At 43.0% G+C, this 21,615-nt stretch overlaps 1 protein-coding gene across 1 annotated transcript in view; it reads left to right on the top strand.

Moving 5' to 3' along the window:
• Positions 1-21,342, top strand: part of pemt (phosphatidylethanolamine N-methyltransferase) — a 56,441-nt gene extending 35,099 nt beyond the window's left edge. The window contains exons 4-7 of the mRNA XM_041962896.1: positions 745-890; positions 5,475-5,586; positions 16,250-16,324; positions 19,965-21,342. Of these exons, the coding sequence (XP_041818830.1) occupies positions 745-890; positions 5,475-5,586; positions 16,250-16,324; positions 19,965-20,019 (388 nt within the window). The 3' untranslated portion in view covers positions 20,020-21,342. The remainder of the gene's footprint in view (positions 1-744; positions 891-5,474; positions 5,587-16,249; positions 16,325-19,964) is intronic.
• The last annotated feature ends 273 nt before the right edge of the window (positions 21,343-21,615 follow it).

The following is a 21,615-nucleotide window of genomic DNA, read 5'->3' as shown; positions in this document are numbered from 1 at the left end:
AAGGAGACCAATATCTGATTAAGATTCTCTTGGTGGCTGGGAAGAAGGCCATTACTAAAAACTGGCTCAAGACTGAACCCCTTGGTAACAAACAATGGATGTCAATCATAGACGACATATTGGTGATGGAACATCTCACATACAAGTTGAAAGTGAAAGAACACTTGTTTGTTAAAAGATGGAGGAAATGGTTTTTATATAAGGAGAGACTAGATCTTACATAATTGTATACAGGCTCTGCTCTTAATGATTGTATTTTCTGTTTGTTTGGTTGATTTTGTTGTTGTTGTTTGTTATTTGATTTTTTCATTCTCCATTATCTAGTGGAGATTGTATTGGAATGTATTGTCAACAAAAACAAATAAATAAAAATTGTTAAAAAAAACAAACAAAAAAAACAAAACAAAGGTGGACCCAATGAGTGAGTCAACAAATGAGTGAAATGCTCTTGGTGACCTTCGTGAACAGAAAAAATGTGATTCCACTCTCATGGCCCTTCACTGGTGCTTATGGATTTCAGTGTGTCACACTGAGGGAAAGTTGACGGATCTGCCAACCCTTGCTTTTGTATCTTTCTCTTTTTGTCACAATTTATCTCCTGCTCACGCCTTCTCCACCCCTTGAATCCACAGTAAAGGTCTTCTGCATGCTTAGGTCTTTGTGGTTTGCACCAATAATCTAAACTAGGGCATGTACAGCGAGACACTGTTAAAATAAAGGTTTCCCCGATTTGTTTTTCTGTAGTATGACGGTTGCGATGAAGGCCCAGGCCAGGTGGGAGGTGATGGACAGGACGGACGTCTTCTACACAGGCGTAGCGCTCATGGTGCTGGGCACTCTGCTGGTGGTCAGCAGCTTCCTGGCTCTGGGATTCACTGGAACCTTCCTCGGTAGGTATCAAACACCCCAGTGTCATCGAGGCTTGACCCATGCTTGGGCCTTGAACAATATCTCCGCCTCTCCCTGAATACTAAACCAGCAGAATGCTTTTCCAGAGACCTTGAGAGCGTATGTTCTCAATCAGCTTTGTACTGAGAAGGATTGGATGTTACATGAGCCAATATTTTGAGAAGTCAGAGCTTTTTTGGTTATTTGATGTAAAAGATTTCTCTTTTGCAGTCAGTGCTGCTTTCACTGGTTTAAAGTAGAACCACTTACAGTGTGTTATATATACTGTGCACTATTTAACATATCTATTTGTGTTATTATTCAGTATGGTGGCTTACATCTAGCTAGTCATTCAGTGTCACTAACCCTCTGACACCAAAACATCCACTGACTGGCCAGTTATCATCCTATAATGCACCGTTTTTAACTTGTACACACACACTCTACATTTCATTGTATAGGTTGTTTATTGTCTCATCATTCTTTGTTTATATTGTTTTTTTTTTCCAGTATTGTTCAGTGTTTTGTTTTTTTGTCTTTTTGTCCTCGTTTAGCTGTGTGTCTTTTTTCCTTTGCAGTAAGTACACTGAGTGCAGTGTTTGAACCAGAGTCAAATTCCTTGTGTGTGCACTCATACTTGGCCAATAAAGCCAATTGTGATTCTCATTCTGATTCTGATACGTACAGTAAGCAGCTCACCAAATTAGGCTTCATTTGTGACTTGGGGGAAAACAGGAGGAAAGACATACACACATACTGTGTCTTAAAGAGGGCATATAAGTGCACTTGCATGAGGAAAGACACGTGAACTCAGACACATTTGTGCCAGTGCATACAGCCTGGCTCATTTCGATGCGCGCAAACCCTCTGTGCTTGCATATGGGACACACAAATGTCTTCGCATCTGCCCCTGAGACGACGTGGTTGTTTTCCTTTCCTTTGCCCAGGCATTAATTCAAATGAACACGAGCTCGGCATCACCATTATGACTATTTGGCAAGCTCTGGTTTCTAGTTTCTAGGTCAGTCGTTTCAGTGAGTCATCTCCAAGATCCAGACTTTGAGTCTCAATTGTGCACCATCTTCGTCCATAATTGTGCTGAAATGCCCTCAGTCCATCAATCTGTCTCCACTAATCCCCGACTGTGATGATGGAGGAGAGGCAGCAGGAGCTGCAGCTGGTGGCAGGAGTGTGGTTGTGTGTGTGAGTGAAGAGAAGCATCAAGACCACGCCCAGCCGATATCAGGGAATGGACGAGTTTCCTGGCACATGTGGACACAGACAGGGGCCAGTGGTTCACTGTCTTATCTGTGTCTTCTGCAGAGACAAGCCTTGATCACTTCGTTATGCAGCAAGCAGCACCAAGGGGTAAAAAGTACAAGTGGATTGCACTAAAGCAGCAGAGGAGGAAGAGCAGACGAAGAACCTCGTGGCCTCATTTACTCCACTCACAAACTTCTTCTTGTTCCCTGCAACTCAGCTGTCCATGTGTGGCAAATGTCTTCCAGGTCCACTCCTAGTCAAGCAAGTGAAAGTGTTGGCAAGGAGCAGGCAGCTATCTCTGTGCATGTAGCTGTGGTGTGTAAAGTTTAGGAATATGTTCAAGTTTGGCATGTTTAAGCATGTTGAAGTTTCTGGATCTTATTGGACCTGGTATTTCAAAGGGCTGCAGTGGATCCCATGTCATTTTTGCTGCTGGATGAAAACGTCATTACTGAGTTATTTTTTATTCATTGTTTGTGATGACATGAGTTGCTGGCTATCTTCCCTTTTGCAAAGATAGCACTGTTTGTTTCCCGTCATTGCTTTTGTTGCAGATCGCTGTGTGTGCTTGGATATCGCAGTGATGGCCGCAGGTCACACATTGCTTGCACACTTTGTTGGGATGAATGTGGCTTGATTGTGTAGGCTAAATGACTGCATGGCTTCTCGGGCATCCAGCATCACTGAATGTGCCAGTTGTTCTGAAATAGCCAGCAGTTGTGCTGCCTATATATCAGCGGCTGCGGTTCAATGACGATTCACTGTCCATGGTTCTGTAATAGCATGTTTCATTGTAGTCCGCCCTTCCGTCTCCATCAGTTTCCCCTTGGATCTGTCTATAAGCTGCATAAGGGCCCACTACGGGTCCTGACCACCTCTACAATGAGCCATCAGTCTGCCTCACCATCCTGTGAGCCACTGTTGGATTTTAGAAGTGCCTGCATTTGGGTCCTATCTCTCATTTTCCTGTTCCTGCTTGCACAAGTGCGACAGTACGAACTGGCCATAATATCTATAATATCTCTGGGAAGTCTGGGCATCCCAGCTTAGACTGCTGCCCTCGCGACCCGGCCCCAGATAAGCAGAAGAAGATGGTATGGTGTGGTATCCCAGACCATTGGGTGGCCATCTCTGCCGGCCCACAGCCAGACCTCACAAATGCTGATCTAGGAGTTATTATGCATATTTATTTATTTATTCATTTTGCTTTTAACAAATCTGGAGTATTTATGGGCTTTGTGTTTGGGGGATTTTTATGCCTCACCGTGAGCCACCTGCACCATGTGTCCTTTCCAATTCCTCCTATCAGAAACATATACACACACACACTAGACGATATAGCCTGTGGGTGTGTGTTGTGATTTGATGTGTCTTATTTGCTCTATATTAAGTTCCTTGAGTCACTGTGACCTGGTGATCCAAACTGATGGCACAGGAGGCAGAAACAAAGATCCGAACACAATCAAATTACACGCAGAGTAAAAACGTATTGCCTCGCTGGCCGGGGAGCCAAACTCTGATCACGGACTCACTTCTCTAACCTCTAACCTACCACAGTGCTACCGCAAATCCAGGTTGCCCATTTCCATAACCACAATGAATCAGTGATGTATGAGCACACAGAAAACGTTACACTTGGCTTTTAAAGCTGAATTGGTTGACAGTCGTCACTTTGGGGTCAAAAACGAGGTTAGCATATTGTTCTGAAGGCCAATTGCAGCTGATTCTCTATTCAAAATCCAACACATTTGTTTATATAATCTCCCTTTTACCCTGCCCTACTTCTGGTGTTTAAATGATCATACATAATGAAAATTGTTATATAACTTGGCATTAACAGCCTCTCTTTGACAGAAAACAGGGCCAGCAGCACCACATGTGTAATTCAGCAGGTCAGTTTCACCTACTGTGTGTCTGTGTGGGGGTGGGTAGACGAGGAAGGCATAAGGAAGTTGTTTGAACGTTTGTGTGCGCACAGTGTCGAAGGGACTTATTAGATGGCAAACAGTAGGTATAATAAGCAGGTAATAAGTGCTCAGGTTGCAGCGAGCGGTGTCCTGCAGTTGTTCAGCTGCCCCCAAAGACAGCCACTGCACAAGCAACCAGACACACACTTGTTTAGCATCCATCTCTTCTTTATCACAAGCCCCCAGTGCCAAAGAAACATGCCAAAATGACTTCTGCTTAAAAGCTGAAATGAAATTCAAATGATCATTTGCTAAGACACTTGTACCTAGGTTGCCAAAATTTAACTGACAGTGTTGGGCTGAAATATGAAACTTTAATTCCAACAACCGCACAGAAAGTGAGCCAGCTGGGGAGCTGGCGTTGTTAGCCGTTGCTTCGTGCGACGTGTGATAAATGCTCGCTCTGTGTTATTCTTTGACCCTGTACGTTACTCTGTCATCAGATGACAGGGTGCATATCGCTGAAGTCACAGGACTGCTCATCACTGTGAGACAGCCGGGTCAGTCGCCATCACCACAACTGGACCCACGAAATGCCAGCTGGACCCCCCTCCTTTAAATAACGTGGGACAAACACACTCTGCAGACGATTGAAAGCAGCACTCAGTCGGCGTTGAAATGACATGAAGGAAAAGTCACATCAAGTGTGAAAACGAGCTAACGTTAGCCAGCTCAGCTGTGTGTTATCCTCTTCCAGAGTGCATGCCAGTTAACCTAGCCTGCAGTAGCACACCACATAAGTCGACGGAGGAAACACTTGCTGAGCAACACCGACCAAGAGGCTCATTTCTTTCCACAAGTTTTCACATGAGGTCATATCCATGCGGTCGTACTGTTGACATCAGTAACAGCCAGGTGACGGAGGGGCGGGTAGACAGTGCAGCATTAACAAGGCCTTGCGCTGCCAAAGTCGTGTCCCCTGGCAGAGCATCTTCAGTCTGACTTCACTGCTGCTGTTTGTCAGAAACATGTGAAAGATGATTGTGCCCTGACAAGCAGACCAAAGTCTGACTTTGATGCAAGGCATCACGGTTGATGACATAACAAAAACCATGGCAACACTGTGAAACAGACCACCAGATTTGGCACTGAATCCCTGTCCACCTGAACTGGTTGATAAACTAGGGCCTGGTGACAAATTTGGAACCATAACACCCCCCTGCTAATGGCTTAGTGCATGCTGGGCTGGGCCCCTGCATCACTGAACAGGAAAAATAGATGTAAAAATTGACTTGACTTAAGTTATGAAATGCAGTATTTGCACCAAATGGAGCAATAATTCTCTCACCTGTTACAGCATTAACCCACCATGTGTGTGTGTCTTTGTGTGTGTGTGTCTTTGTATTGGTTTCCCAGGTGATTACTTTGGCATCCTGATGGATGAGAAGGTGACAGTCTTTCCCTTCAACATCATAGAGAACCCGATGTACTGGGGCAGCACTGCCAACTACCTCGGCCTGGCACTCATGTAAGTGATTTTGTGTGTTTATGTGTGTGTGTGTGTGTGTGTGTGTGTGTGTGTGTGTGTGTGTGTGTGTGTGTGTGTGTGTGTGTGACTGCGGTCAACAGCCAAATGTAATTTCAATCGAATGTGTCTGCAAAGGTCTGTAGCTGAGATCGGCTCAGTAATTCATAGCAACAAGTTATTTTCACCACGTTTAACCATTTTTTGGCAATTAACACTTAAGTATAATGAAGTAAATTGACATGCTGCCAGGCATGGCAACGTGCTGATGTTCTAAATAAAGTGAGGGCATGCAGAGGCGACATGGGAAATAAGCTGCCACCTGCAAATGGAAAATGTTGTTTTCTCCAAGTTGCAAATCACTTCCCCCTTGAAAAAGGTGGTGAGGTAAAAACTTTTACGTGTGCCTCGTCTCTATGACAACTGTGACCACATCTCTCAGAGCCCGGCGTGCATAGTTGCTAGGCAGGCGTTCCTGGGTTGACGAGCCAGACGCCAATAAAAGCTATTAGCCCCCATTCTTGCTCACACAGAGTCTGTAGTCCCTTTGTTGTGACTAATTGTGCCCCATTTTGCCGCAGCTTTGAATTTAATTCACTTTCATTTTCATTTCTGCACTGCTTTAAGTGATCAAACCAGTGATCACCTCATTTGACGGCCACCTCCTCCCTCTATTTTTCTCTCTCACCTTTGTCATATCTCCATCTTTCTCTCTCCCCCTAATGCTCAACTGAGATACAGAAGCAGCCTCCGCCTCAACCTGCTCTGCTGTCTTCAGTCTTCATCCCTTTGTCCCTGTCTGTTGTTGTCAGGATCTTCAGTAACACAAAGTAAAGCTCTGAAAATAGGCCTGTGGTTTAACCCTTCACGTGTGTGTGTCCACTGCACTCAGATTTCTATGGTGTCTGATGATGAAAAATATCCCAAATGGCATTTGTGTAGTTTAGATGAATGTAATATGTGAATCCTTCAAGCCTTAAGAGTTTTTAATGCATTCCAGACCAAAGCACTTTTTTTAATTTTAATTTTAACAAAACAGTGTCAACTCAAGATGCACTTACCTGCATGTTCCTGAGCTTTGGATCGTATCACAGGGTCTTGAAGGATTCTTTTGCCATTCTTGTGCTGTCAGCTTGCATTCATCATCTCCTTATAGACGTTACCAATGAATACAGTCACTATTTACACTAATAGATATCACCATGAAACTTCCACAGTTGATTACTTACATTCCTGTGAATATTCTCATTCATCCAGGTCATTGTAAGCTTTAGGGCATTCAATCGTTCGCATCTGGACCTCGTCAGTTTGTCTTAGAAGACGTTTCGCCTCTCATCCGAGCAGGCTTCATCAGTTCGTACGCAACCAGACTAGATAGGACAGCTCTAGTCCAATGCAATGATGTTAGGTTCAAGCATTTATCCCCTGAGTGAGGCCAACCCCCAAAATCAAGAATGGTATCACTCTATTGATACCTTAATGGGGGGATCGTTTGCCTCACAATAGAGTGATACCATTCTTGATTTTGGGGGTTGGCCTCACTCAGGGGATAAATACTTGAACCTAACACCATTGCATTGGATTAGAGCTGTCCTATCTAGTCCTACAAGTTTTCTGAAATGTTATTTTTCAGTCTCATTATCTAATTAAATATTCACTGTTTTCATATATTCTCAAAACAGAAATCTGAACTAAAATTAACACCGAAAAGTGTATTTTGGATTTTCTTTCCACTGGTCTGAAAGAACTTGTGCTCGTGCACTGCATGCATGTTTTTATGTGCGTGCATGTTGAGCGCGAGATAGAAACTATACAGGTACTTCCTCATCAAAATACTGCTCAACAGTGCCACCAGTGGTTAAATGCTCCATAGGGTGCCTTTAATTGATATACTCTGCATATACTATCAAAATCTCATTTGTCTTGGTTTCTGTCATTTGTTATAGAAATGTACGATACATATGTTGCTAACTGAGACTTAAAAGCTATAAAACCTTTAGGACGTTCTTCACTTTGACTGAAAGTAATTCAGCGATCCTGAAGGGCCCCTGACACGTCCTGAGAGACACACAAAAATTCTTCCAGCTACCATGGAAGAACATCAGCAGGGAAAGTCTCCACACACACACACACACACACACACACACACACACACACACACAGTTCAAAAGCCCCTCACTGTGCTAGACAGTCTCTCCCACACATTAGACCACTTACTTGCCTCTCTGTGTGACCTGAACAGCAGATTAGCTGACACACATTAGCAGATGCACTTAGACTAATACGTCATCACGAGCTGGACTCGTGTTGCTAAGATGGCACCTAAAGTTGCTTTTTTATGCTTACATATCATGTCATGTTGATGGAGCACTGCTCCAGAAAAAGGGCTGTAGAACAAAAGTGGGGCAGTGGTCTTAAAGTACTCTGCTTTTTCCTCTGTCTGTAACTTATTTTGTTGAGTGCAGAATCATATTGTTCTTGACGGCTTAGTTTAGAGTCAGTTACCTCAAAAACTATTGGATGGATCTCCATTAAATTTAGTACAGGCTGTCATGTTCCGCTGAGCATGAACTGTAATCACTTTGGTGGCCACTTGATTTTTCATCTAACACTAACATCAGGTCAAAATTGAAATTTCCCCAATACTTTGGTTTGGTTTGAAAAGTGACATTTCCAGCAGCCTCAGCTGGTGTTGCTAATTAGTAAATGTTGGCATGCATTCACACCAAATCATGAAAATCATGAAACATGACAAATATGCAAAAAAAAAAAAAAAAAAGAGAGAGAGAGAGAAATCCAGTGAGAGTGTATTTTCTTCTGTTCTTTGCACATCATTACAGTGATTGTGTTTTGGGTTTTGTATCTGGTGAACAGGTCCTGAATGCATCTTGTGTAGATGTTTATTGAGGACTGAATCTTCAGCACTACTGACATTAGCAGCCTACTGTATGTAGACATGGTGTTAAGCCTTCTTAATGTCTTGATACACTTAAATGTTACCGGCAGTCATGGCAAGTCTGATAATGCAGGCTCCAGTTCCTAATAACACACGTAGCGTCATGCATGCAGGAGCCACAACTATCTCTTAACATCACACCCAAACAAGAAAAATGCATCATTTCCTGTGAATCCCTTGTGGGTGGGTTTAATATACAGTATAAACAATTACAGAATCAACTGCAGTTTATTGAATGGTTGCCTGTGAATATCAAAACTTTGATTCTAACTTCAAGCAGCAGTGGAGCAAATGCATAAATAAGCTATTGAGCTGTTTGCCCCAACATACCTTTTTCACACTTTAAGAAAAACCCCTCCAGCTCACTCCACAATGACACAGTTTATTTGTTTTATCACCCCAGCATTACCACGGCGATTAACAGTGTGGTGAAGTTACATCAGGGAGCATTATCATGTGTTGTGCGTGTGGGTAGGAGCGATATCTCTGGGCAAGACAGAACAATGACGCTCTGACTTTCGAAAGGTCACTCTTTGCTTCAGGAGAATCTACTCTCTCCTCTCTCCTCTACCCTGGCTGAAACTATAGTGTGTGTGTATATCCAGAGGACAGCGGCGAGAGAGGTCAGTCATAAAACTGTAAAATGCATCACAGAACATAGCTCCAGCATCACACCTCCCGTGTTAGAAGAAGAAGAAAACACAGATGTATGTTTTGTTTTATGCTATGATTATATAACACCAGTAGATCTGTGGTTTTAACTTGTGTTACATTTCAGGCATTCTCCCCGCACAGCTCAGGTCATGTGCTGCAAGCTCTCTGATCGCTTCAACAGGAAAATCCAGCGTTGTGGAAGCAGCTGCTGGAGTACTGCTGAAAGTGTGTTTGTATTGTAATATCTGTTCTTAACATCTTAAATCTTGCCCATGACAAATAACCACGATTTGCATATATAAACAAACGTAACACTGAAACTGATAATAACTAAACTAAAACAGAACATTTTTAAACAATAAAACTAAAATGAAATGAGCAGATACAGTCTGGAAACTAAACTAACTAAAATTTAAAACAAAATTAAATTAAAAACTAGTAAAATTGTAAACTATAATAACTGTAGTATACATGCATGTGTATATCTTTATGGTGTTCTTTGCTTTTCTGTACACACTGTATTTCCCATTATCATTCAGTGTAGCTTGCTTGTACTTGTACTGCAAGTTGTAACTCAATAAGACGAAACATATTCCGCCAAGCTACTTTGAAAAGGTTGTTTTTTAGTAATTTAACCGCTTTCCTGGTGCAAAATGTAAATTTATGTTTTTCAGCACTGATTTGGCTCAAATCATATTTCCAGGATAGGAACTTGTGTCCATTGATAATCATAAATCTGAAACAACAAAAATCAGATGTGGAGTTCATCAAGGATCCATTCTCGGGCCTCCTCTTTTCAACACAACTACATGCGCCCCTTGCTCGGATTGTGGATTATTAAAAGATCTCCTTCCACACTTTGGCATATGACAACTCTTTACACCAGCTTCACCACATGAATACAGTCTGTTACATTTGTTATCAAATAAGTTGTTAATGTGGGATTTTCCCTACTGCCGGCTATACAGTACCACATAACCATTCATAAATATTCAGACTGATTAGATGTGTAATCCAAAACGGGATAAAATGATTATGTGGCTTGGGGATATGGCTAAAAATAGACAACTAATTGACACTGCATGCAATTATCCTATTTTCTTCCTCCCCTTGAATGAGACTGCTTGGCACTACCCAGAGATTAGCATGTTGCTATTCTGTCCCATCTGACTCGCTAATTAACAACTCGTCAATCACATATCTGAGGTGACGCCTTGCGAGGAGCGGTATTTGATATTTGGGGCTTCTGTATTTGTGACGAAACAGTTTCCTTTGTTTTTTTCTTCTCTTCTGTTTTTGCTTTTATTTCCTGTTTTCCTTTGTATGGACTCATTCATAATTCCAAACAGTGTTACTACCCTTTTTTGAAATTCATTTTTCCTGGAATCCATTCGAAGCTCTGACACCTCAGAGTACCCTCAGTCTTAGTATCCTTCTCTACCACCTGCACATTTCCTTCTCTAACCTTCTGTCTGACTGCATGGCGTCACTCTACATATACTGTATACTGAGTCACAGGTAGGATAATTGCACCACTTGTGAATGCTGTTTAGTCAAGTGGAGACATTTGTGCGGATTTATCTGGCATTAAGACTCACTGAGTGAATCACACTGTAGCAGGAGTTGTCCTGACCTCCCCCTCTAACGCATATTTAAACCAGTAGTGTTTTTATAATAAATTGGAAGCAGCCGTCATGCCCCAGCTATACGACATACCACAGTGAAAAAAAATCAATGTACTTTCCATGGGCCTCATTTGTTCAAAGGTTATTCCAATTACTATTTGAATTAATTATGCAAACTTCTAGCCCAAGTTCAAATATCTTGCAAAACATGACACGTGATGTTTATATTATCCTCTAATTAGACTGGGAAGTACATAAGCAAATGGTTAAAGTGACAAATTTTGCAGCCAGCTAGATTTAACCTTCTTTTTGTTTCGTTTTTTAATGAACATCTTGTTAAGTATTCAGATCTTTTACACAACAGCATGGTGGTGACTCGTGTTGGTTTCCATTGCTTCCAATTCATCACCTCCACCCTTTACCCCATGATGCTTGTATTCTTTTGAAGGTGAACAATCACAACAGAGGGGACAGACGCACTTGCTTGTTCGGAGATCTCAAAATGTGAGCACCTGTTGAGTTAACAACAGGCTAACAGTGTTATTTATCGACACTTATTAACCCCTGTGGTGTCACAGTCACTGGTGAAGGGTCATTAAATAACGTCACATCCCTCCCAAGGTCTCAAGGCTCTAGGTTGTGATGGATGTCGGGGGAATCACAGGAAGGACTTTTGTCCGGTGGGTTGACATTAACAAAACTGCTGCCATGGTGGTGTTTAGGGCAGTAGAATCATTACCAGGGAGGAAGGAATGCCTTAAACACTATTGCCAGTGAACGAAAATCTCCTATATGCATTAGTTTCACCAAAATATCCACAGAAGTACAATTAGCGTTAAATACTGCAATTATACTATGTTGTAATAATAACGCTTTCTACTATAGCCTTAGCATAACCTGGTCTCTATGGCAACGTTAGCTGACCTTACGATTGATTATGAATCTGTGTAGCTGTCTGTACTGGCTCCGTTCTCGCAGGCGTAACCGCAACCTGAAGCATTTATTTACACTTCAAGTCTATTTTCTCAGCAATATGGACATAAACGCAAGATTGATCCTCAATTAAAAAGCACTGAATTAATATATTTATCTGTCTTTTGCAACCTAAGTGGAGCACTTTGAGCTGCTCTCTGGACAGAACTAGCCACACACACACACACACACACTCCTCTTTTGCACAAGCTTTGCCTAAAGCTGAAGCCATAGCAATACATTTTTCCATCACATCATGCTAGACCAGCCATGTCCAAACTATTCCATAAAGGGCCGTGTGGCTGCAGGTTTTCGTTCCAACCAAGGAGGAGCACACCAGGCTGGACTCATTTAATCAGCTGATCTCCCTTTTCAGCTGATAACTAAGGGATCCCTTGATGTTGATTGGTTGGCCTGGTGTGCTCCTCCTTGGTTGGAACGAAAACCTGCAGCCACACGGCCCTTTATGGAATAGTTTGGACATGCCTGTGCTAGACCAAGCATTTTGTGAAGTTTGCTGTTTTATATTCAAAAATGCAGTGTGATTAATTTTAATTAGTAAACTGCTTGCATATTGTAATCTCTAGAAGTGTATGTAAAATTCTTAGAGGTTTTGTGTGTAAAACTGTCATATGCAATGTGAATAAAGCTGTCAAATAATGTAAAGGAATAAAAAGTACATCTTTTCCCTCTGTAATGTAGTTCAGTAGAAATATGAAATACACAGTGACCTTGAGGGTCAAAACACAACAATATTTCATAAAACAGCATTTTAGAAACCACACCGATATTTTAAAGAACACAACATTTGAGAAAACCCAACATCTCAGATTACAGAAAATGTGGGACAACACTTCTTATTTGTGATTGGACAGAACCCAAGGCCATGGCAGCAGTTTAATGTCATTTCCTGTTTACATTGTGCACTACTCTCAGCAGTGTCTTTGCACACAATTTAAAATCACAAGGGGATATTTTGACATAGGACAGTCAAAATGAACAAAATGTCCCGTGGAACCCTGACAGCATGCTTAAATGAATTAGGACTGTGGAGACAGGGTCGCTACTCTTCAACAGGTGACATCAGGGGGGCCGTCTCATCAGAGCTGGTTAAGAAGACATGCTCAGGCATACGTCGAGCATCATCAGTTGCCTGAAAGCCAAACAGCCAATCTCAGCAGTGCAGAGTTTAGAGCGTCCCTCTATCTGATCCAGTCTAGCACCAACCAACCTCAACACGTCCATTGAATAAACTCTGACCAGTCACAAACAAGAAACATTGTCCCACCCTTTCCGCAATCTGAAATGTGTTTTGTGAAATGTTGTGTTTTGACTGTCAGGGCCACCATAAAGGATCTTAAAATAAAATTGTTTAAATGGAGTACAAGTAGTCGTAACTTAAATCTCACAAATGCTGGAAATCAGAAACCGTGTGACGTATGCTTGTCAGGTTTCCATCAGGCTGCTGTTTCCTTCACCACAGTTATCTCTCTGGATCTACATTCTCTATGTAATCTTCTATCCTACTTTCAATCAATACAAATGTGTGTGTGTGCATCATTTTTCCCAGTTGGTCAAGTGTTATCTGTGTCTCGTTTGGAGGAAAACAGCCAAATGTGAATCACAGCACACACGGCACATTTTGCACTATGCTGTTGTCCACATTAATGACTTCAAGCAGATTGCACGATTCCACAAAGATGATGGATGACCATTCATGTCATATGACCCACATATTCCTGCAGACCACACATTAAAGGTCTCGCCTCCCGTGGTTGTGCTCAGTCTTCCTGTTCGATCTGTGTGGACTTTTCATATCCACAGACACAGATTTCCACGCAGCTTTAGACGTGAGCATGCAGACTTGCAGATGTGCGATGCACAGACTGGAAAATGACAACGCTGTTGTAATATCAGAATTCATTTATTCCGACGCTCATTTACTCGCACCAGACCAACCGCTGTTTTATCTGTGGATCATCAACTGACCACAGCATGTGGACGAAAAGAATAATATCAACATTTGTTTCATGAATCTGTGTAAAAAGAATGCTCCAATTCTTTTTCCAATAGTTGACAAAGTCGAGGACAACTTTAATCTGGAGGAGACACGAGAAAACTGTCACTCAGCTCCAGTTCAGGGAGGCGCTGTGTTACCAATGATTAGTGATAAGTGATTTTCCACTTTGGCGTTTACAAACAGCCAATTGTCCGATTGCTTGCAATATGGGTCAGGAGTAAATGGAGATTACCCCACAAGGTCTACTGACTCATCCTTGTGTCAAATCTATTTGTCACAGTCAGTGTCTCACTGATGCAGGGTTGTGTGTCAGATTTGTGCTGATGAAAGCTGTGAATCGAATGTAATTGCAGCTATTACAGAACTGGCACAGAAATCTGAAAAGTCACGAGAGAACTGCTCAACTCGACAGTCTTGTCCCCATATTCCTGCCGTCGTACGATCTGAAGGTCAAACGTTCTATTTAAGTGTTGTATAGGGGTGAAATGTAGAACGTGCCCGAATAAGAAATCCCTGAAAATATGTCACGGGCCCCGAAAACAAGTAGTAAATGTCAGGTGTGGTGTCAGAATTTGTTAACTTCAGCTCCAGAAATAAGTCTGTGCTTTTTTATTCCAGTAACAACTCCTACCACCTCCGATTTGAAGTGAACAGAAAGGTGCCAGTGTGTAGCCCATGCTGCACGCCTATTTCCTGTGCCTTCTGCGATCTTCCAAAAGGTCAAAGGCAGTTAAATGAATTGAAAGAAGTCATTCTGGTAAACCACAGGGAGGTCCAAGCCTTGCATCACTTCACATGTCTTGACCTGGTTTATGGTTCTTCAGGGGGTACAGCATTCCAACTCGAAACATAAAGCAATATAGTTCATCTCCTCATACTATATGTATACATATATTTATATATAAACCCTATAGTGATATCTGGACTACTTTCTTAGGCATGCTAGCAGTGTGGTCCTCTTGTCTGTCTCTTGCCATGAAATTCTGGACGAGGATGATGTTTGATACACGATTTACAAAATATACAAGACTTCTGTGCGTCCAACACTTTGTTTAAGACCAAATACCTCCCAAGCCAATGACAATCCCACCAGCCTCGGCTACAGGCTACTGTGTGTTTAGAGTTAATTAAGTATTTCGTTCCCACACTGAAGTGTGCTCAAACAGCACATCTTTATCTGCATCACATGATTAATTTAAGCATCTGCCACGCTATCGGCTCTCTTTGTGATCTGAGATCTTATATAACCTGCGTGTTCAACACTGTTCAAGTTCATCCTGAGGGGGGACGAATGTGAGTGTGACATTTCCTGGGAATCCATGTGATGCTTGTCGAGACATTTTAATAAAAAAACAAGACTGTCCACCTCATCAGTGCGCCTTAGCTCCAGTGGCAGGGCAGCATCATCAAAATCAGTAGGGGGACCAAATCTCTGGTGACCATGAATTTCTGTTTCTGGACTTATACGGCAGTCTATCGAATAACTGTTGAGATATTTCAGTCTGCACCAAAGGGATGGACGGCAGACCTAGCGACCAACTCTGCTGCCCGTCGAGTCACGCTACTAGCAAGCTAAAAAGCTTTTTTCAAGGCACCGTTCAAAGCATCCACTTTGTGCTGTTCCAGAGTTCAGGGTTGGAATAACTCACTTCAAAATCCTTTGTGGTAATTCTGCCCTCTTCCTTTTTTCAAACTGCCTTTAAAAAGCCCAGAAAAGCTGAATTTACCTCGGCTTTTTTCTCTGTATCCTGCTGTCTGCATTACTGCCTGCTTAAGTAGGTCATGAGTGGACAGTTTTGTAAGCCTCATCAGCGAGTCAGCTTCAGATGGCCCCACAGTGTGCTGTTGTTCTGATTGATGTGATCATGGCTCTTTTTTTTTTTTTTTTTTTGCTTTTTTTTTGCTTTAATGACAAGGTTGGCGATGGGATGCTTCAGCAGGTGGCGCGGCAAGAAATTAAAGCATTTCTGTGGAATGTTTAATGGCCGTCCAGGTCGCACGGTGTATATTCCAAAACATGCGGGAGGTGCCGACTGCAATTTTGTAACTCGCACTGCTGTTCCACACAAGGCTGCTTTTAGTGACTTGCAGGGTTTTACTTAATTGTCCTCTTTCCATTAGCTCTCTGGGTGTGCTCCTGTATCAAAGTGTGCCTACATGTTTTCTGAATGTTTGTGTTTTGTCCTTAATAAAATATATCTGTGTCACTGTGCCACAGTGATCAGGTATATGTAGGTCAGTGTGCTGTGCTTCTTTTTCCTCCTTTTTCCTTTTTTAAACTCACTTTCAAAATTGGTCTTCTGGCGTTTTTTCAAATGATTTATTGTCTTAAAATGTCTTTGCTTCAGTCCGGCTTTGAGAGACACAGCCAATTGTTTTTGTATGCAGAATATAACCTAACCCATCGGTCTCTTTTTCTCTCCTGCTATGTCTTTATAGTGGTGCCAGTCCTGCTGGCCTGGTCCTGACTGCCATAGTAGCCGTGGTTTACAAGGTGGCAATAAGGTTTGAGGGGTAAGTCTTTCATTTTCTCATGTCCTGTTCATGTGTGTCAATAAAATGCATTTGGTTTGTCACTTGTGCGCAGGGGGGGAGTACACCACGATATGCTCTGAGGACACAGTGAGTCTGATGATTCAGGCCACAGTCAGACATGGTCCTGGACGCATAGTGTGAAGGCAAAGATGCCTCAAAACCATCTGTTAATTTAGACCATTTAGATTTCTAAAGCATTAACATACAATTAACAGCAGGGGACCCCAAAACCTTCCCTGTGGAACTCCTCTATAGAAACAGCTCTCTGGTTTAGCTCTGCACATCTATGTCTTCACAAGTTAGCAGTCCTAACGGGTACTCCAAGTTCCTCAAAACCAAGACTCAACCCAGGACCCAAGATGGGCCGGGGCCAAATTCTATTCAGCCTGGTGCTGAGGAGGGTGTGTCTCATCCAGAAATCATGTGTCTCAGCTGCCATATCACAACTGCAGTGCACCCGACCCTGTTTGGCAACTGCCAAAAACACCGGGGGGTGTTATTTACAACTGGAATCAGTTAACAGGACCAGTTAGCTGGCTACAAGTATCCCAAAACTAACGCAAACACATGGATGAACTAAGAGTGAGACGGCAGTTTTATCATCTGCACTGGCTCTCATTCATGCCGCCACCCATGCAGATCAGTCAGTGGTTGCACTGATCTGGGATCAGATGAATGCTGCAACAGCTCTATGTGCACTGAAATCACCGGAGCCATTTTTACCGTCTCTTTAATGAAACAGAGAGAGTGACGGCTGATTTCAGTGTAAATGCAACAGAGGCACATCCTGGAGAGGCTTCGTCCACATACTGCTTACTGATGTGATTACACTCAGGAGTAAAGTTTACATATATAATATATGTTATAGTATATGATTACAATGCTTCATAGATCCATTTACAACCCTGATTCCAAAAAGTTAGGCTGCTGTGTAAAACATAAATAAAACAGAATGTGATCATTTGCTGATCCACTTTAACATCTAATTATAATTGAAAACAGTACAAGGAAAATATATTTAATGTTTTAGCCCATCAGCTTCATTGATTTTTGGAAATAAACACCTGTTTTGATCATTCCACAGGTAAACAGGTTCACGTTCACCACTTTGTGAACACACAATTGCACAACATGGACTCAAGAACACTTTTACACAGTGTCACAACTTATTTGAAGTCAGGGCTGTATTTTGCTTTTTTGATATCTGATAGCGATCTGATCAGCTCAGGCGTTAGTTGTTCTGTTGTGGCCGACACAGCTGGCATGTAGGTCATAGCCACAAGTAAATGGGGCCACTCAGCCACAAGTTAACTCTTTTTGGACTTTGTCGGACTTAGCGGCTCATTACAACCCTGATTTTGCAGACAAAGCCGCCTACTCCCACCTCTCTTCCTCCTCTCTTGTGTTTTCTCCTCAAATGTCATCTCCATTTATTGAGCACAGCATTCATTAGTTGTGCAAAAAGCTGAGATGGACAAAAAGGAAGCATTTAAAGAGGTGGGCATATCTTTTTTCTTCCCCCCTCGCATCCTCTTCCTCCTGCGCGTCCATGGCGATCACAAGATAAGACCTAAAAAATGGTTATGAGTGACCTACTTCTGGACATCTGTCCACACAAACACCTGTGCAGAAACACACACACCCACGAACACACAGAAATACACAAACATGCTGCGACTGCATAAGCCAGTCACAGATGAGGAAGAGCTCGGCATGGAAGCAGCTGGGATGTGCACTTGTTCATTAAGCCTTCTGTTTGCGCGTGTGTGTGTGTGTGTGTGTGTGTGTGTGTGTGTGTGTGTGTGTGTGTGTGTGTGTGCGTGCATGCCTGTCTGTGTGATGCCCTCTCATCTTTACATGTTTGTGCCGTACATGTTTTAACTGTGCAGCTGCCCTTTGCGTTACATGTGAGGGGAACCTGACACATAACCGGCTTATCAGTCAAGTTACTGCATAACAGCTTCTGATTCAAATATGCACAACGGTAGTACACAGATCAACATGGCTGCACATAAACACATCATACTTTGTCACAACTTGCTATCCTGTGGAGCCCATAATAAGGACACAAACCAAAGGTTCTCCTGGGTAGTAGCAGCAAGATAAATGATGGAAAATGGCAGATTGACTCGGTCACAACCGACTGACCTACATTAATCACACGCATAAAGCTTAGTGCAGGCACACACAGTCAGCATAACACGCAGTCAGAGGCAAAATTAGTGTTGACCAGTTCAAATAGTAATCAGCCAATTACATCTAATGAGCCCTCTTTGTCCATTTTAGCCCCTGAAGGTTTCATTCACCTCGCCCTTCTCATGTTTCTGCTGCTACATAAATCACCTTTGTTCCACGCCTCAATCACCGGTGAAATGAAAAGTCATGTTAGCCCTGGAAAGGAAAAGAGAGGTTCGCCTCGGCAGCGTCGGAAGTACGCTTTTCTGAAAATGTCACATGTTTAAGCACCCGCCGCGAATAAGAGCGCAGGTGTATACGCCGCTGTGGCAATTTCCGGCAGCGCTGATCCACAATTGTGTCTTTTAGCCCGAAAACCGTGAATGGAGGGAAAGACTGGTGCCAGATTTTACCACACACTGTGACTGGGATGAGATTCATGTGCTATATTTATCTATTGCTTCTGGCATAGATTCTGAATGATCTCATTTAGTAAACTGCGATGGTGGCAAGGCGTCCGGGTGGATATAACCACACGCGGTGACTTGAATGGGTAAAGGCACAAGTGGGATAGATGCAGGAGTCCAGTGCGTTTAGACAATGCCTCGCAGCTTTTTTAGCTCACAGCTGCTTGCGAGACAAAGTGAGATGCTGTGGTGAAGGCTGACTTTTAATTTCCTGCCCATCTATTATGAAATCCCTCGTAGAAAGTTAAAGGCAGCAAACATTTTGGCGCGCTGGGCTTGATTTCCTCTACTGCCCTTGTGAGGACTGATCTATTCGTAGCCAAATCGTTTGATCCTATTTAATTCAACTTCGCTTCCGTCTTGTCCCTGTTATTAGTCTAACCCCGGCTTTAATAGAGGTGATAGATGGCACATAAGAAACCCTCTCAGGATAATGTCAGAATGCTGGAGAGTCGTTTGCACTGCTGTGACTCGTTTGCACTGCTGTGATGGAGACCGAGCGAACACCTGACTTTCGCTCTTGGATGTGGACGTCCCTGAGCAAACAGCCTTCCAGCTACAGCAGCTCTTCAGCTGCTTTTTTTGGCCGTGTGAGAATTTCCACAAAATTTCCATCATAGCAAATCATCATCATACGGATGGAGAACACAGAACACACTTGCATTCATACACTCAGATCAGGATGCTCTCGAGCTGCAAACGCTGTCATTTTCCCCAATTCCTTGAGTGACACACAAGGAACAGGGCTGCTGTCCTCTGGTGCAGCTGTAATGTCTGATGTGGGGGTCAGTGGTCCAGCAGTGTGTGTGTGTGTGTGTGTGTGTGTGTGCGCACACAACAAGGCATGTTCCTATCAATGACACACGTACGCGCGTTCGCTCACGGTTCAGCACACGCGTGGTCCTGGCACAGAGTGGTACGGCGTTCCAGCCTCTGATTTATTGTCCCATTATATGTTTGTTCTGCTGTATTTACAGACCATTCACTGAACAGATCTATCAGGAGAGGAGTCAGCGGCGCAAGCATGAATAATCCCCACCCTCCCAGACGCCTCCTGCTCCTGGTTTGGCTGAGGATTCCCATCCTGTCACGAGGACTTACCAGCAGCCAGGACCATAAATCCACCTCCAGCATGGATTGAACGGCTACAGGGAGCCGTTGTTCTAATGTTGGGCCCACATGGTTGTGGTTATTTAATTGGGCTAATAACAGCAAATTCAAGTAATAGTTCAGTAATCTGAGAAACAAGGTTATTTGCATTCTTGTTGAGAATTAGATGAGAAGATTGATACCACTCTGTGAAGCTGGAGCCAGAAGATGGTTATCTTAGCTTAGCCATGCAGCCACCATAAAGCTGTGACAACTGCCAATGATGCTGCACAGAGCTACACAGAGCTACTGGGCAGAACATCATTCATCAAGATGAACGTCTTTATGCTAAGCTAGGGTCACCTCCTCCTGGCTTGAGCTCCAGACCCTGAGCCATACTTTATGCTAAGCTAAGTTAAATCACCTGCTTTTCAAATGCACGTCAGGTGAGAGCAAACTTTCCGGACAAAGTTGGACGCTGATGGCTGAACCTCTTAACCGCCTCCACCTCAGCAGATGACAGGAAGAGCACCAGCACCCTGCAACGACACACCTGAAAGGGATGAAGTCACATGTGTTCAACTTTACAAGTGTGTTTGACAACTCAAACTGTCTGCTGTGGAAAAAGTATTGATGACCCAGTGAACATTCAGCATTATTCACTGCGTGACTCACGTTTCTTTGCTCATGTATTACCTTGTCAACACAAACAGCATCCTAACCTACAGCCACTGCGTTGTTCTTGACTTAAAATAGTGCAAATGGCTCCATTTTCAAGATACTAGCGAAAAATGAGAACACAGGAAAAAACGTCAAATGTTTGTTTCACTCGTTCGTCACCGCCAAGTTCTCTGCTACAATCTGTATAAAAAACCTGACGTAATGGAAGTGCTGTGCTTGACGGTGTGTAATTGTTCGTCTGTGGAGTGGCATCATCCTGGATCGACAGGTGTGAGAAATCTTCATGGTGCGGCGATGGATTCATGTAACACACAGTTTTTGATGTTAAATGAAGTGTGAACATTTTCAGTAATCAGCCGATGAAGGCTTTGTACTACATCTATGCAAACCATTCCAAACTGAACAATACACACTGCCTGGTGATGTACTCTACGTTAATGGGATATTTATTATGTAATAAAAGAGTGACTCAGGGTTCAGAGCGCTGGTCTCTTTGTGTCTGAAGAAATCAAGACTGCTAATGGATGCACTTAAGGCAGTACTTTTGCATATCTACCTCTTGTGGGCAGATGTGGGGGAAGCAAAGTGCTACTCACCTTTCTGATTGCAGCTGGGAGCGCTAATGCAGCGCCTGCGATAAATGGTGCATTTAGTGTGTAATTAAGTATCTGTTAAATACGTAACGGCTGCTGTGTGTATGTGCACAGCGTATCCCGCATTCTGACATTGACGTTATAACCCAAAGAAAACTGGTCTGCTACCTTGACATTCATTTCGGCCTCACACTTAGGGTTTCAGGTGAGGCCCCGCAGACTGAGAGCACTACTCTGACACACTGCGTACACTTTCTGATGGAGA

The sequence above is a fragment of the Chelmon rostratus genome, chromosome 21 (assembly GCF_017976325.1).
Source record: "Chelmon rostratus isolate fCheRos1 chromosome 21, fCheRos1.pri, whole genome shotgun sequence".
Taxonomy (NCBI): domain Eukaryota; kingdom Metazoa; phylum Chordata; class Actinopteri; order Chaetodontiformes; family Chaetodontidae; genus Chelmon; species Chelmon rostratus.
Note: the sequence above shows the minus strand (reverse complement) of the source record. Positions and strands in the feature narration are given on the sequence as shown.